The sequence below is a fragment of the Amphiura filiformis genome, chromosome 4 (genome assembly GCF_039555335.1).
Source record: "Amphiura filiformis chromosome 4, Afil_fr2py, whole genome shotgun sequence".
NCBI classification, from domain to species: domain Eukaryota; kingdom Metazoa; phylum Echinodermata; class Ophiuroidea; order Amphilepidida; family Amphiuridae; genus Amphiura; species Amphiura filiformis.
This window is the reverse complement of record NC_092631.1, coordinates 60,371,355-60,387,192: the sequence shown is the minus strand read 5'-3', so window position 1 is coordinate 60,387,192 and position 15,838 is coordinate 60,371,355. Positions and strand designations below refer to the sequence as shown.

General features: G+C 37.5%; 2 protein-coding genes across 2 annotated transcripts; both read left to right on the top strand.

Moving 5' to 3' along the window:
- The first annotated feature begins 2,760 nt into the window (after positions 1 to 2,760).
- Positions 2,761 to 9,104, top strand: LOC140151153 (uncharacterized). Its single transcript, XM_072173377.1, has 3 exons — positions 2,761 to 3,524; positions 5,343 to 6,190; positions 6,547 to 9,104. The coding sequence occupies exons 1-3, from the start codon at positions 3,089 to 3,091 to the stop codon at positions 6,631 to 6,633; spliced, it is 1,371 nt and encodes a 456-aa protein (XP_072029478.1). The 5' UTR covers positions 2,761 to 3,088; the 3' UTR covers positions 6,634 to 9,104.
- Positions 9,105 to 11,556: 2,452 nt separating this feature from the next.
- On the top strand, positions 11,557 to 12,159 carry LOC140150293 (uncharacterized). Its single transcript, XM_072172300.1, has one exon. It carries the CDS (start codon positions 11,557 to 11,559, stop codon positions 12,157 to 12,159), a length of 603 nt encoding a protein of 200 aa, XP_072028401.1.
- Positions 12,160 to 15,838: the final 3,679 nt, after the last annotated feature.

Sequence of the window (15,838 nt, the reverse complement as noted above, 5' to 3'; positions counted from 1 at the left end):
GCATTGGTTACAGTTCAAACTAATAGTTCGTAATTGCTTGCTTTCAAGATTTTACTAACTGCATTCAAATGTCTACACCACACCTCTCCAAGTCATATGGAAAGGTTTCTATACAAAAACGATTCTCTTATCAACCATCATGCGCACAGTTTCCACCTCGATACACCTGAGCACACATTTTCGTCCCAAGAGCTTCCAAGCAGAGAACAACAAACAGTGAATGTCTCCACCACAGTCTTTGATTACACTACATGGTTGAGTGCATAGCAATGTAGGAGCTTTGAAAAAATGGGCCTCTTTGATTGGTTTTTGTCGAAACCTCAAGTGTTCCCATCATCCAATCAGAATTTTTTTTATATCAAACGAAAGCTAATACTTCCCCCTAAAAACACTTTTAGTCACTAGGTCAACAGATAACACAATTCAATGTTATAGCAAGGCGAATGTGGAAAATCTGTTGAAAACTACCTATCCAAGCACATTTTTTGACCACAATGTAGGTTTTAAAAGTCAAAACCTGAAGTGTTCCTTACAATATTTTTCAAATTTTATGTCATTAAATGAAAAAGCGCACTTATATTGTCCATATACTAGAGTCACTAGAATGAGCAATGGTCAATTCTCTTTAAATTGTAAATCTTGTGCAAAAAGTTACTATTTCGCCTGTTTTGTCATACGGTTGTAAATTCAATGAACTATGACTTTTAAAAAAGAGCGCTTACAAATTGATATGTTACCTCTCAGTTAGTGTTGCCCCTATATCACCCTGCTTATCACCCTGTGTTTAGCATCTGATACCACCCTGTGCATCTTACAATTAGTTCATTCTGCTCCCGAGTCTGCTGAACGCATGCAGGTCTCTTTAGTTGATCCTCGCATGTGGAATAGGTTGCCACTTGTAGGTACTGCACTACTGTTTTTGAATTCAAGAAATTACGTAGCTACATGTTAAATTTTTCCTTTGCTCTGTACACTTAGGTCTTTGGTCTTTCTGATTTTTAGAGCGCCACGTTTGTACCAACGATTTAAAAATATGAAATATTTAGTAGTATCACATTAATCTAGTTCCCAATACTTGCAAGCACAGCAAAAATACCCCCACACATTACCTGTTTTCGAATGCCTCATGAAATAGTCGAGAATCATCGCCAATCTTTTAAAATAAGGAACAAAATTGATTTTCCTATGCGCCGCAGATATATGTAATGTTAATGTTAAGTCTATAATTATGATAACCTATTACAGAAACAATACATTCATTTCATCTGTTTAGATTTGATGTAATTACATTGTGTATACTTTCAGTCATATGGGAAAAGTTCAAATTGTGTAAAATTGAATCTTGTCAACCAGAAAAAAAACTCACTTTGGTTAGATGATGTCACCGACGTTGCGGCCAAAACCTTTGGCCTTCAGCTGAGTGGATGATCTAGGTCATCCGAGGTCAATCGAGGAAGTTGCTTTATGATCCAATCCCAACCAAGTTGCTTGATGACCCGAAAACCCGTCTCTCAACACAAGCGGGCGTTAGAGTAAATCTGTCACATGGTTGGGATCGGGTCATCAAGCAACTTCCTCATCGATTGACCTCGGATGACCCTAAATCATCCACTCCAGCTGAAGGCCAAAGGTTTTGGCCGCAACGTCGGTGACAACATCTAAACCAAAGTTTCAGAGTTTTTCCTGATTGACAAGATTCAAGTTTACACCATTTGATGTAATTACATTATTTCAGATTATTAAACTGAAACTTAATTGTTAAGGTTACTTATTATTGTTTTCATGCGTTAGTTTTGTCTAGATATTAATCTCTTGAACACTCTGCGCATGTACTATGGAATAATCCATTTGAAATGCACACATCCCCTATAAGTTTTTCTGCATATTTTTTTAACAGGCACATAGAGCTATTCCAGTTAAAATCCATACACCCCCTATGGAAGACATAACCTTAACCCTCACTCAACCAAGCCTCACTATTAAAAAAGCTCACTATTAAAACCACTGTGCGTGCATGCATTCCACGTGATGTGATGACGCAATCAGCCTAAGTTGTCCGTCTGGGGCAGCGTTACCTCAGTGGCTACATGTCGGTAATCTTCTGCGTGGCATGCGAGGGGTTCCAGGTTCGAATCCCGGGGGTACCAAGTGACTTCTTTCTTCACCTTATCTCCTTTTTCGTTTCTTCTTTCCTTCCGATAGCAAAAAAACCACGGGTGGGTTGGGGTTAATCTCCCACACAGGGGTGTAGATTTCAAATGGAGTCACCTATTCAGGTAACCTCATTGTAATTCATAATTCATAATATCTGTGTGAAATTTTAAGAAGATCTTCCGCCCAATCGTCCATACTTATTATATTCCAGTTGGGTCTTGGTAAATAAGTAAAGGCTGTGAAGGACGTGTTTTAAAATTTCCCTCACTCTTGTATCGGAAGTGTTTTATATATAATTTTGATTTGACTTTAATTATAATGAAAGGCCAAAAACGACAACAAACCATTAAAATCATTTACATGTTACATGACCTATTCTGAAGTTTCGATTATTGTTAATTAAATAACAAATCAAAATACATAGGCAATATAATTAGAGGAATTATTTGATCTGAAAGTGGATGAACCATACAGAGTAGTTAATTAGAAATAGTGAAATTAGAAAGTGAAATAGCAACTGAGATGAAAGTAACTTCCTGGCGCATACATACGATGTTGTAAGAGTGGTAGCTTTGGTTATCATCTGCATGCATGATCAGTGTAAGTAGGTAGTCCCTACTTTACACTTCCTGGGCTCTATTGGATGCCATAATAGCGTACTTCTACTTATTCTTGAGCGCTGTTTATAAAATATAGAAACAGTAATCTTGTGAAATTTACCTGTTTAGAGGATGATATAAACGGAATAGAATATATCATTCTCGTTAAGCTTCCTTTCCAGCAGCACCAGGGTAATCCACCATTTCCATTTGGGTTCAAACGCGTTATATTTTATTTTGTCACATAGTCGCAGCAAGATATTCATATCTCGGAGTCAACAGCAAATTTGTGGATTTTATTTTAGAAAGACGTGTGTTTAGTTTTACGTGCTAAAATGTACCAATTCCGGAGAGTTTTGACCAATCATTCTTCAAAAAACAGACTGGAAATGTTACCTATCCTGTCTTTTCAGAATGAATATAAAACATCAACACGAAACTGGCCCAGTACATATTGGTTAGTATTGAAGGTGTTGTGTCTTTTTCACGGTCGTCAAATAGTTACAAAACGGGTTTGTCACTATTGCCACCTTCGGAAACTTCAGACTGAGCGACGTGATGCAGGGAACACTGGACCCTTACCCAACTATCTCTTCCCTGCCGCTCTTTGCTCACCGGCAGGATGGTGGCGTGATGATGAGGAAGATCAACTGCTGGATCAAAACATCAACGCAATACCTGAAGATGAGCGAATTGAGAATTGCGAAGTTTGTGAGTCGATGTGGTGGGATGCAGATGGGAAACCAGACAGATACAAGGAGGAGGATATCGGTAGGATATCTGATTGTAAAACAAATTAGGGCAGTATACATAAACGAAAATGAAAATCTGGATACACGACACGTATGATTTGCCCGTTTATGTTAAAGTTGGCCACTGTGAACAAGAACTTCTCATTTCCTTTCTTTCACGTTTATGATACGTATCCATTTTGTCATCTTCCGCATATCTTTGTCATATTGCCGGGTAAATATGCTACTCTATAGTTTCAACAACAGAAAATAAGGCGCCTTATCCCTAGATAAGGGATGTAAACCCAAGATAAGGCAGTTTAAACCCCATATAAGAGACATGAACCCCAGATAAGGCGGAAATGACACACTTAAATGCTTCTGCTCTCATTCAAAAATCACATTTACGCTCTACCAAATGGGGGCCATCTTGGATTCCTGGGCAAAAATTATGTTGTAACGTCAAATTAATGTCAGATTCGGATTTCTTGGGGTCGACTTACCGGAAAAAGTGTCTTTGTACACGATTTTAGGTAATCTGGTTCAAAACTTATATTTTTCAAGATGACGCCGGCGGCCACCATCTTGGATTTCTGGGTAAATATGAGTTCGTAATGTCAAAGTAATTTCAAATTTGAAATCCTTGTGGTCGACTTATCCAAAAAAGTGTCTTTGTACACGATTTTAGGTCCTCTTGTTCAAAACTAAATTTTTCAAGATGGTGCCGGCCACCATCTTGGATTTCTGGGTGAAAATGATGCCGTAATGTCAAACTAATGTCAGAATCGGAATCCTTGTACATATCCGAAAAAGTGTCTTTGTGCATGATTATAGGTGCTCTGGCTCAAAACTTAAATTTTCAAAATGGTGGCGACGGCCATTTTGGATTTTGGCCTCTAGCGAAAAATGCCGGGATTTTCGCGAGGGAGGGACATGGTGGCTACTTTTTTTCTAAATGGTCCATAGAAGTCGAATCAATCGTCAAACCTTACTAGCCAGAGAGTGGTCGCTAAATTGAACTTTTTCACCTAACTAAAAGGGTAGCGACCCACAGTTTGGGTACGACTGACATAACATTGGCTCAAATCTTTGATTTTGTTTTCGTAATTATAATAATACTTCCATCAAATCTGTAATTCACTCCATCTGTTTCTGTATTTGATCAATATTTGCTCACTCTTTGTAACCTCGACAAAAGATACGATATGAAACCAAAACGCCTCTAGCCGTTTTGGTATCGTTGATTTCCAATATACCTGTCAATCAAACCTGGTAACTAAACAATAGCTGTCAATCAATCATTGTAACTGAACAATAGGCATTTAAGAAACTTTCCGGATTTAGCAATACATTATTATTTTACGCATTGCAACAAATTGGGCCATTGAATCGACTGCCGCTTTACCCAGAGTGCATCGGAATGTTTTCGAAACTTCCCACAATGCAATTGATGTGATAACAAAACCACAACTTATGTCAGCTAATACCGTACACAATGTTGAAACTATGTATTGATGTTTGAAACGAATAATATTACAAACCGGTAAGGCAATACAAACAAATTAGGTCGATCTTTAGATGCTTGGTCGATCCTTATTATTTATGAAATCAATTGATTTTCTATTGTTAATGTGATAAAATAGTAAATTTGTGCCTGTAGTGATATTGACCAATATAAATTTAGGGTTAATTCTGTTTTTTTTTTTTTTAATTGTACATTTGCCATCGCTTCAGTATGTTTGTTTTTCCCCATACAAATCAAAGAATCACATCTAATTACTTGCATCATCAAGAATCACAGCTACCTTAAAGTTACACGGTCGTAACGTTATGAAAATAATTTGTTTTTTCTGTATAGGTGTTACTGCTTGGAACCATCGGGGAAGCTTCTATCTGTCGCTTTTTCTACTTCTCGCTTATATTGCATTTCTTCTTTATGACACCGTGATATATTTAATACGATACTGGGGAAAACAGAATCAGCTCATGCAGCTATTGTCCTACTCTTCATATCTTCTCAACATATGTGCGATCCCCGTGATTTGTTTGGTTGCCAACCTTCGCAACTTTATCCCGCGGTCTCATATCAGCAATTTTACCTGGACTTCTGCGCTTCATCCGGGGTATATCGTCAAACGCTTTCAATATCTTAGACCTGCCACTTATGGAGTCATCAACAAACCATTCCTATTTGTATGTGTCATTTGGCCATTGTTCGATAGTGTCTATCGGGCTTACATCTACATCTTTATTGTTAAACATCATGATTTGCACACAGAAATAACTTTGGTGACCAACGGTATAGTGACACTTCTTTGGGGCTGTTTCTGTTATCAGTTGAATCTGCTACGCGTTTCTATCCGTATACAGCTCAAGCGTGACATAACTTTTCTTCGTAAGCATCTTGGCAAAATAGATGTCTGTCGTAAAAGATTGGGAGCATCCATACACGAATTCGGCAGTCTCTGCAACCTATGTGCCAAATGGCTGGTTTTCACAATTTCTCTCAATTTGATAGGGATTGCAACTCAAATCAATTGGAATTATCTCTTTTACAGTCAGAAAATGCTGATGTCCAGGAAGATATATCATGTCAATCTTATGATCTGGTCGGAGCGTTTCATGTTCCTGATTCTACCTTTGATAGCCGTAGGAGGTCTTGATCTTCATCGAATATGGGAGGAATTCTTGACACGAATTTGTGAGGTTTGTATATCAAGATGGGTTATTCCAGTTAAAATCCATACACCCCCTATAGAAGAGATGACCTTAATCTTTGAAATGAGGTTACCTGAATGGGTGTCTAATTCAAATTGAATTCGTTTGTTAATTTGTGTCTGTGGGTGGGGGTTTGTGGTTTGTGGGGGTTGAGGAGCGTGTGTGTGTGATTGATTTCTGGCTATTCTACAGAATAAAAACAATTCCAATATTAAACCAAATATCTGCCGCGAACTACATGAACAGAAACGAAGATCTTAAAAGGGTGAAAAATAGTCTAGATTCTGCCTTTCTGCGAGGTTGAATTATTGATGATAAAGTCTGTCATTTTTTTGTTTTTACAGATTCGTTGTGACAAATACCATGACTTTTGGGAGAAGATTGTCAAATTCATCACACGAGAGTTTACCCCCGTTACCAATTATTGTTGAATTCACAGCTTTATTCTCAATCATATCAGTTTATATGGCGTTAAAAGTCGGAGATCAACGGGCAAATTACTGGATTTTACACACAATTAATGGGACGAGTATTATACCCGCAAATTAGGTTGCTTTATGCGGCCCATACGCGTTCAATTTTATAACTGGACTGTGCTCATTCGTCACGAAGAAGAACAAGACAGCTAGAATAAAGACTATAATATTTGATCTAATCTAACAACTTCTAATCTAGGTCGATAGAGGGCATAGTGATTGAAAAAATAACAGTGAGCTGAGTGTCTGCCTCATACAAACAGGCCGCTTTTGATTTTGGTTAAAATTTTGACCTACATGCTGATTAAACCTAATTGTTTCTTTGTGCTCCCCAAATATTGTAGTTGCCCAAAAACATATATTTTGGTAGATTAAAGATCACTACATCCATACATCATATCATGACTTTACTTTCAAAATGAGACTTGTTCGTCCTGAAAATGGGCGCGCGTTGCATAGACTTAGACATGAAGTAAAATCAGCAATTTCAACGTAGCATCTGCGTTTTATTCTACGTTGGAATCCAATTATGGGAAATCGCAATGTCATTTTTTACGCAAAGTATCACACACATTTCAATGGGTAATCTCTGCGTATGAATATTGCGTTTAAATTTAGTCTATTTTTAACACATCGCTGTACCTTTATTATAATAATTTGTTACAAACAAAAAGGATCATTATAATAATTAGACTTTTCTTCATATGTTCATTATCTTTTACTGTCTTTAACATATTGTGAAATGGACAAATTTTGTGCATTTTCAACGATGTATCTACGTCGATTTCGCACGTGGAATATCTTCAAAAATAGCTAAATACGTGACCTCGCTTCGATACAGGAGAGTGGTTTTGAATAGATCAACGTACCTCCGATGTCTACGTTTGGAAATCGCAATGTCTCTTGTATTGATATGAACATGTTCTCATTTGATGATAATGTAACTGAGTTATTTAAAGATATTGATGCTTCTGCACAAGGTCATAATTGTGATATATTAAATAACGATATAACAGAGGATGAGGTTAAGTATATGGTTGGTAGTTTGAAAAGTAACAAAGCATGCGGTATTGATGGTATTCCCTCTGAGTTTTTTAAACATTCTTAGATGCTACTTTACCTGTCATAACCAGATTATTCAATTCAATCTTATCTTCTGGCTATTTCCCAAAAGGATCCAGGAAATTACAGAGGTATATCTTTGTTAAATATTTTTAGTAAGATATTTACAGGTATTTTAAACAAAAGGTTAACTGAATGGTGTATTGTAAACATTAAAATCCCCGAGTGCCAAGCAGGTTTTCGTAAAGGATATTCCACCATTGATAATTATTTTGTGCTTCACAGTATTATTCAAAAGTGTTTGAGTAAAAAACGGGGTAAATGTTACTGTATATTTGTCGATTTTTCCAAAGCTTTTGATTTTGTTCCATGAGATAAACTTTTATTCAAACTTTTTTATATTGGTATTCGTGGAAATTTTTTTAATATAATCAAAAGCATGTTTAATACGGCCTGCGCGTGCGTAAAGTCATGTAATTGTATTAGTAAAATGTTTGTTTGTCCTGTGGGTGTTCGACAAGGTTGTATGTGTAGCCCATTACAATTTTCTATTTTTATTTCCTTATTGAAAGGTATAGTTTTCCAGTATAGAGGTAAAGGAGTTAAACTGTCATAAGAATTGATTTGGATTTACTGCTCCATTAACGAAGATACTAAAGAAGTAGTTAATCGCCAGTTCCACTTCAGAGCAAGTCCCAAAAATACTAGTTAGTAAGATACTCGGCAGTTGCGGAGTAGCTACTAAAGAAGTAAAAAAAAGTAAGCTATGCAGATTTGGTGCACTTATTGGTTTGTGTTGGCTGTTCAATTAAACAGATGCGAAAGGGGTTCTCAGAGGAAAGGGGGCGTCTCGAAGTGCGAAGCTTTTGCGAACTGAATTGTGCATAATTTTAGTTTGAAAATTGGTTAAATTTGGGGAGGGAGGCACCCGGTCGAAAAGGTGGTTGGCACTGGCCCCTGCCCCACGGTACCGTCGCCAATGGTCAGAGTAATCATGGTCGTTCAGCTCTAAACAATCAATTTTCATTGTCTAAAATAGGGGATTAATGAAAAGTTAACCTTGAAGATTTGAATGAATGGAAACATTATACACTCTCAAATATTGCTTAATGTATTATAGTTCTTGAGATATGTTTTGTTTTATTTTATACTTTTTCGTTTCGACACTCTTTACATTATAACCCAGAAAACACAAGACCTACAAAAGTGTGCGATACTTTAATTCACTTTGTTAAGGCCGCTTCAAAATAACCGCAACATTTTTGTTGCATTGCTGTAACTCTTGACTTGAAAAATTAGCGTGCCAAACAATATTAACCTTCATGCAATACGTTAAACACGATTTTAAACGTTGCCCCTTCCTCCTCTCGGTTGACTTGTAGTTGTTTTTGTGACTATCTGTAACAATAAACGATACTGTCATATTGATTGTGCAGAAATTGATCGTGAACCATTCTTACAAGGGACACACAAGAGCAACGCTTTAACGTATCCTTCACGAAAATTCTTGTTTGTCGCCGCGTACAAAATGCAATTTATACTTGAATTTGTGTGTGCTAATGCTATAGCAGTTATGAAAAACCACTGCGGCCATGTTCCATAAAAATCAAAGATGACGACGGCTGCGTAAGGTGACCACATCAGCATGAATGCTATCCAGATGGTACAGATGGATCGGAGAAGTCGAAGATCGGTTTGTTTAATCACCTGGCTGCTTGATGATTTAATATCAGCTTTGCTGACTTTTTGAAGATCCCGTTTAACCGATCGCGCAAAGAGTAAAATTCGTAGGTAACAGAAAGTAACCAACATCATTGGAATAACAAAACCAATACCAATAGAGTAGAGTGTGTAGCTATAATCATCCAGATAGTTGTAGGCACAATAAAATGCTTTTGTGTCAAACGCATGCCCTCCCCAACCAAAATAGATTGGGAGGTCAATGTGGAAACAGAGAAGCCACAAACCAAAGATGTAAAAAGGCATCATGCGTTTGGTGTAAATGTCGTGATAAACCAATCGGTGACAAATGCAGATGTAGCGATTGATGCTTATTGCTGCAATGTTCCAGACGGAACAAGAGCAACTCATGATGCAAAAAGAAGCGACTATTTCACACACTGCTGGGTATCGGAAGAAAAATTCGCCTTCGGTTAGAACTCCTACGATGCTAAAGGGATTGATGATAGCGGAGACCATGAGATCGGCTGTTGCAAGATTAGCGATAAAAATGTTACTTCGGACCCGCAACTTCTTGTGAACGAGCACGGCTCCTGAAATTGAAAATATGGTAGGTAGAGCTTTTAAAAAATCATACTTGGAAATTCTGGTATCAATAACAATCAAACACATTAAATACAAAGAAATGTAAACTGTAAATTTAAATCCGTTCCAGGTAAGGTACCTCCACCCAATTCCATGCGGCTCTGATATGGTAAAACGATCTAACTTGAAATTCGATGTGAAAAATAAAGTCGCATATTCGAATAAGGTATTAAAATTCTTCATCTATTGATTACTTTAGATTGAGTGTCTTTAAGATATTGGTTTTGTTTTAGGTGTTCGGATACTTTTTGTGCCCAGTATATTTTGTCAACATACCAATAACCAAACTATTTCCAAATGTTCCGCAGAATGCCACCAGCGCTGTTATAAATACATATCCATAAGTAACCCTTTTACCCGGAGGATGAAGTTCAACAGTTGGAAACACAGAATCATTTTCATAACTCTCGTCTTGAGCGTCTAAATATTCCAATGCGTCCATGGTAGCACGGCCTTTTCAATTTCACTTGGAAAATACTGCACGCACAGTACTAACAAGTTGCTGAGATGACTATCCGATCGAAATGACTGTGGTGATCTCACATACGCGATTTCCAAAAATAAATCAGAATGACCCTTTCTACGGTCGAGTTTATATTAAAACAGGGAGGTATTAAGTCACATCTAATCGATATTTACACCCAGGTATTTGCATAAATAATAATTATTAATTCTAATGGATAGTCCTTGCAAAAATAATGAGTAATTCTAATACACAGTGCAATGACATTAGGCCTAAGTGATAATAATCTATTACTATGTTACATCGTAGTAATGAGATAATTACTGATGATCCTGATAGTAAACAATGCCAACATATTATTTTGATATTGTTAGCCGTATCACCAAATCATACCCACTTTTCTTCCAAAAATTGAGATTCGGATACAAGCGGAAGTTTCTACATGTATATACACTAAGCCAAAAAAGAAACTTTTTAACAAGGTCATATCTTAAAATCCTGTGCATCAAAATGAACCAAAATTGCACACAGGATTACTTTAATACTCTACCCTAAACGCATGTCAGTAACCAAGCGGTTGTCCAACTGACACAATAGCAAAATACACTGACGTGGAACAACTTCCTGGACCACATTCACAGCCCAATAATGGCACTCAGCATAAGAAATCTGTGAGTAAGTGGAACAGTGTAAAACAAGACCTGTTTCTTGAAGAAAGTGCGTGAAAAGCAAAAATCAGCCCCGTTCCTCACTATTCCACTTACTCTTTGGAAATTGTCATCTGTGTAAGGATCTTATACGTATTCTAAGTTTCATTCATATCAATTTGTAAGCGCTCTTTAGCAAAGTCATAGTTTATTGAATTTACAACCGTATGACAAAACAGGCGAAAAGAGACAATAGGTGACCTGACAATAGGTGAAAATCGGGCATATAGTGATGATAGTTCAATCCAAGATAATCTTGATGCCCTGTATGAGTGGTCTAAGAGCAATAAATTGAAGTTGAACCCTTCAAAATGTCAGGCCATGCAAGTTTATTTTGGCAAGAAAGCTACCCCACATGTAGATCTTTCCATTGATGATCATAAATTAGCTGTTGTTGAGAAGGTGAAACTCCTGGGTGTTATGATCCAAAACAATCTATGTTGGGATGAACAAGTTGATTCCATGTATGCGAAGGCCAATCGTAAACTCTTCATGCTCCGCAAACTGAAGGAAGCATCTCTCTCACCTGAGGAGTTGTTATTGGTGTACAAGGGGTACATCCGCCCTGTTTTAGAGTATGCCCCACTTTGGCATTCTGGTCTTACTCATAATCAGGTGGCCCAGCTTGAGAAAATTCAGAGACGTGTTTGCAAATACATTCTTGGTAGAAAGTATACTACCTATGCAGATTCATTAGCTACCCTTGAACTTCATTCGTTGTCTGAGAGGAGACAAAACATCTGCAAGGAATTTGCCCTGAAAGCAAGCACGTCTGTGAGGTTCTCACCCTGGTTTCCACCTAGTAAGTATCAATCCCACATGACTCTCAGAAGACAACCAAAATTTGGGTCTTTTAGATGTAGGACCAACAGATTTCAGAATAGTCCCCTACCCTTTCTCACCAACCTCCTAAAAGCAATGTAATTTTTTTTTTTGCCAGTCATTTTTTGATATTGTTCCAAATCCAGTCAAGTGCAATTCTAATGAGTTCTTAGTTATTTCCATGTTTTTAATGTTTGAGTGTTTTAATTATAATGTATGTATTTTTCATAATGCTATTTTTAATGTAAATGTCATGCAATTCAGCCGTTGGCTGCTATATGATTTTTTAATATATACAATACAATACAATATAAAGAGTAACTTTTTGCACAAAATTTGCAATTTAAAGAGAATTGGGCATTGCTCATTCTAATGAGGCTAGTATATGGACAATATACGTGTGCTCTTTCATTTAATGACATAAAATTTAAGTAACGTAATAATCGTATACTCTACCATAGCAATAGGCGAAAACAATCTTTGAATATAGACAAATCCAATTTCACACATTCCTGCACCTCAATGGCAGCCATTGCTGGGTCCCCCCCCCCTTAGGTCTATCCCACCTAAAATGTGAAATGATGTGGCCTTGGCGGGGATATTTAACTGCATTCCATCACCCGTGTTACACGTAGATAAAGAATGATGAAAGTTTACAACACAATACAATTCAACATCGATTTTTAAGCGGATTTAATCCACTCAATTGGGCAGTAACAACACCAGTTTGGTGCAGACGGGACCCAGTAATGGCCGGCTGAATTCTGACCATCACTTGGCTCGTTGGATTCGCCTATTCGTCTTTTGTTACTTGCACACAGAGAGATTTTTACATAACGTTGTGTGGATGTGCAGCCCAGGCCCGTTCGCAGGGGGGGTGCTGGTGGTGCGGCCGCGCCTCCCCAAATTTGCTAAAGTATACAAAAAGTCCCAAAATTGCATAATTTGCGAGCGTAGCGAGCAAAAAAAATCAGGTTTTTTATGCTTTTTTGGTCAAAAAAGGCCAAATTTTGGGAAGAAAGTCCACTTTTCACAAAATCGTACCCCCCTTGGGAAAAAAGTCCACTTTTCACAAAATCGTACCCCCCTTGGGAAAAAAGTCCACTTTTTCAAAATCAGCACCCCCCAAAAATAAAAATCCTGCGTACGGGCCTGGTGCAGCCTCATAGTGGCTGAGTGGAGTTCGCTTCGTACTACGTGGTATTTGCTGGGATATGTGGAGTTTTTAATCAATTTCATTGAAACTTTGCATAATTTGGTAGATGTTGCATGGTTCTGAGATGAATTTTGCTTGGTTACTGTGGGGTTCTGTGTAATTGCATAGCTTTATGTGGGAGTTGCTCTGTGTGTGTTCCTGTGCTATGGCACATGGTATGTAAGGTGCACTGACTGGCCTGCTGGGCCCTCACATCCTTGCGTCTTCAATCAAATTTTTAGTTATCAATGTGTATTTTTTGCAGCTGGTTTCGTTTTTGTAGATTTCAACTCAGAAGGTTATTTGCGCCAGTACTCACCCCTTTGTCAAATTTCACCTGGATATCTTTGTTCAATCACAAAACATGTTATGCTTCACTGCATCTTAGGTATTTCATATCATCTTGATGCCACGTTGTATGTCTCTTGCTGTATATTCGTACGGTGAATCAAATTCATTTCCTTGCAGACGTATTTAAAAACCAAACGGTATCTCTTCAGAGCCATACCAAGCTGAGTCAGCCGAGGAAGGGCTAGAACGTGGCCAAAACCTAACATGATCCCCCGCTAGCTGCCTTTCTCGCATCCAAGCCTGTTCCACATTGCCAAAGTTAGCGTTACCCATCCGGCACCACGTGGAGGCTTGTGTTGAGTTGCCCACGAACAAATACTCTGCCAGCTCTGCGGACCTTGCAGATATTGATATTTTTGCCGTAAAATGTATATTTCTGATTGTATTGTTGTTAATTATGTGAGACGCATTGAGGGATTTTTATTAATTGCGCCTAATAAATGCTGATTTATTATTATTATTATTATTATTATTATTATTATTATTATTATTATTATTATTATTATTATTATTATTATTATTATTATTATTATTATTATCAACACAGAAAGTTTCAAACTACAACATAATATAAGAATTGACATCGAATGCTTTCTTATATATATAGAAAGAGTCCGTGCCTTGGTTGTGTTTTATTTAATTTTGACTTAGTTAGTATTGTACGAACAGGAAAATGATCACGACTAAATTGCCAACAACTTGGTTTCTTGAAAGTTATTAAAGCCGCGATATAAAATTATATTATTTTAAAAGTGTTTATGAGGCGTAATAAACGTGGTAGAATATAAAACTAAACAATTAGTTTCTATTCATCATTTTTACCTTTTCCTGTAAATTGATTTTTAAACTCGGGTTATTGATTTTAGCGTTGAACTAGAAATTTGAATGAAGTTCACGACCGAAGAAACACGTTTTCTTTTATTTTATCCACATTGAATTATCTTTAATGTCTGCGGTATACTCAGGTATAAACCAAATTAAATGATGTATGTTGAATTGGAAATGATGTTAATTTTTTTCTTGCTGTTACATGTTTCATGTTTCAAATGTTTGAATATGAGCACTCAAACTTATGCAGCCTTGGAGGACAGTAGTGTCACCTGGGTATGTACTTGTGGCTTACCGAACTTCGCAAGTTCGTTGTTTACATCATGGTCCACGATAACTGATAATAGTTATAGAGTACTCGCTTCTATCAGTAGTGAAGATGACATAAAATCTCCCTTGGCTGCATCATCACCAATTCACATACCAACTGCTAACAATGTTTTTGGTAGGCGTACTAGATGGTCTGATAAACCCCCGCCTACCAAAAGTAGTCTTGGTACCCTCTCCAGAAATAAACCAGTCAAAGTCATGATCATAAATTTCCAGAGCGTGTGCAATAAAGTTGCCGAATTAGCAATTTGTCTGGATGTAAACAGTCCCTATATTCTCATAGGAACAGTTCATGGTTGTCTGATGACATCAGCAACAGTGAAATTTTCCCATCAAATTACTCTGTTATCCGTAAGGATAGACCCCTCAATGATAATGGCCAAAGATATACGGTGGTGTTTTCATATGCATGAAAAATGACATTATCATGTCGCATCGTGCCGATTTAGATACTGAGTGTGAAATACTCTGGGCACAACTGGAACTAGTCGGTTCCAAAAGGATTCTCCTTGGTGCCTTTTATAGACCCCCGGAATCAGGAAGTGATATCTTAGACCAACTACAGTTATCTCTTTCCAAGATTGATGTTAACAAAGATCGTAACATATGGGTGGCTGGAGATTTTAATCTTTCACATATTGATTGGGAGAACCAGACCACCATCCCGGGTTGTCCCAAACCAGGATTATCAAGGCAGTTGCTAGAAATAGCAAATGACTTTGGTCTAGAGCAGGTAGTTAGAGAGCCAACTCGTGGTTCTAATATACTAGACCTCTTCTTTATGTCAAACCCTACCTTGATGGACAGAGTGAGGATTTTACCTGGGATGAGTGACCATACTGGTATCCCACTGGTCACAATTAACACCCGTCCTAAAGTTAATAGGTTCAAACCTAGGAGAATTCACCTTTATCACAAGGCAGATTGGTCAGCCATTAAAGAAGATCTCACAGACATAAGCAGTGACTTTCAAGATATCTGTTCAGATATGGTCACAATGGATGATTTGTGGGATGACTTCTGCACTAGGGTCAAAGGTACCATGGATAAAAACATCCCTACCAAGGTAGTTACTCC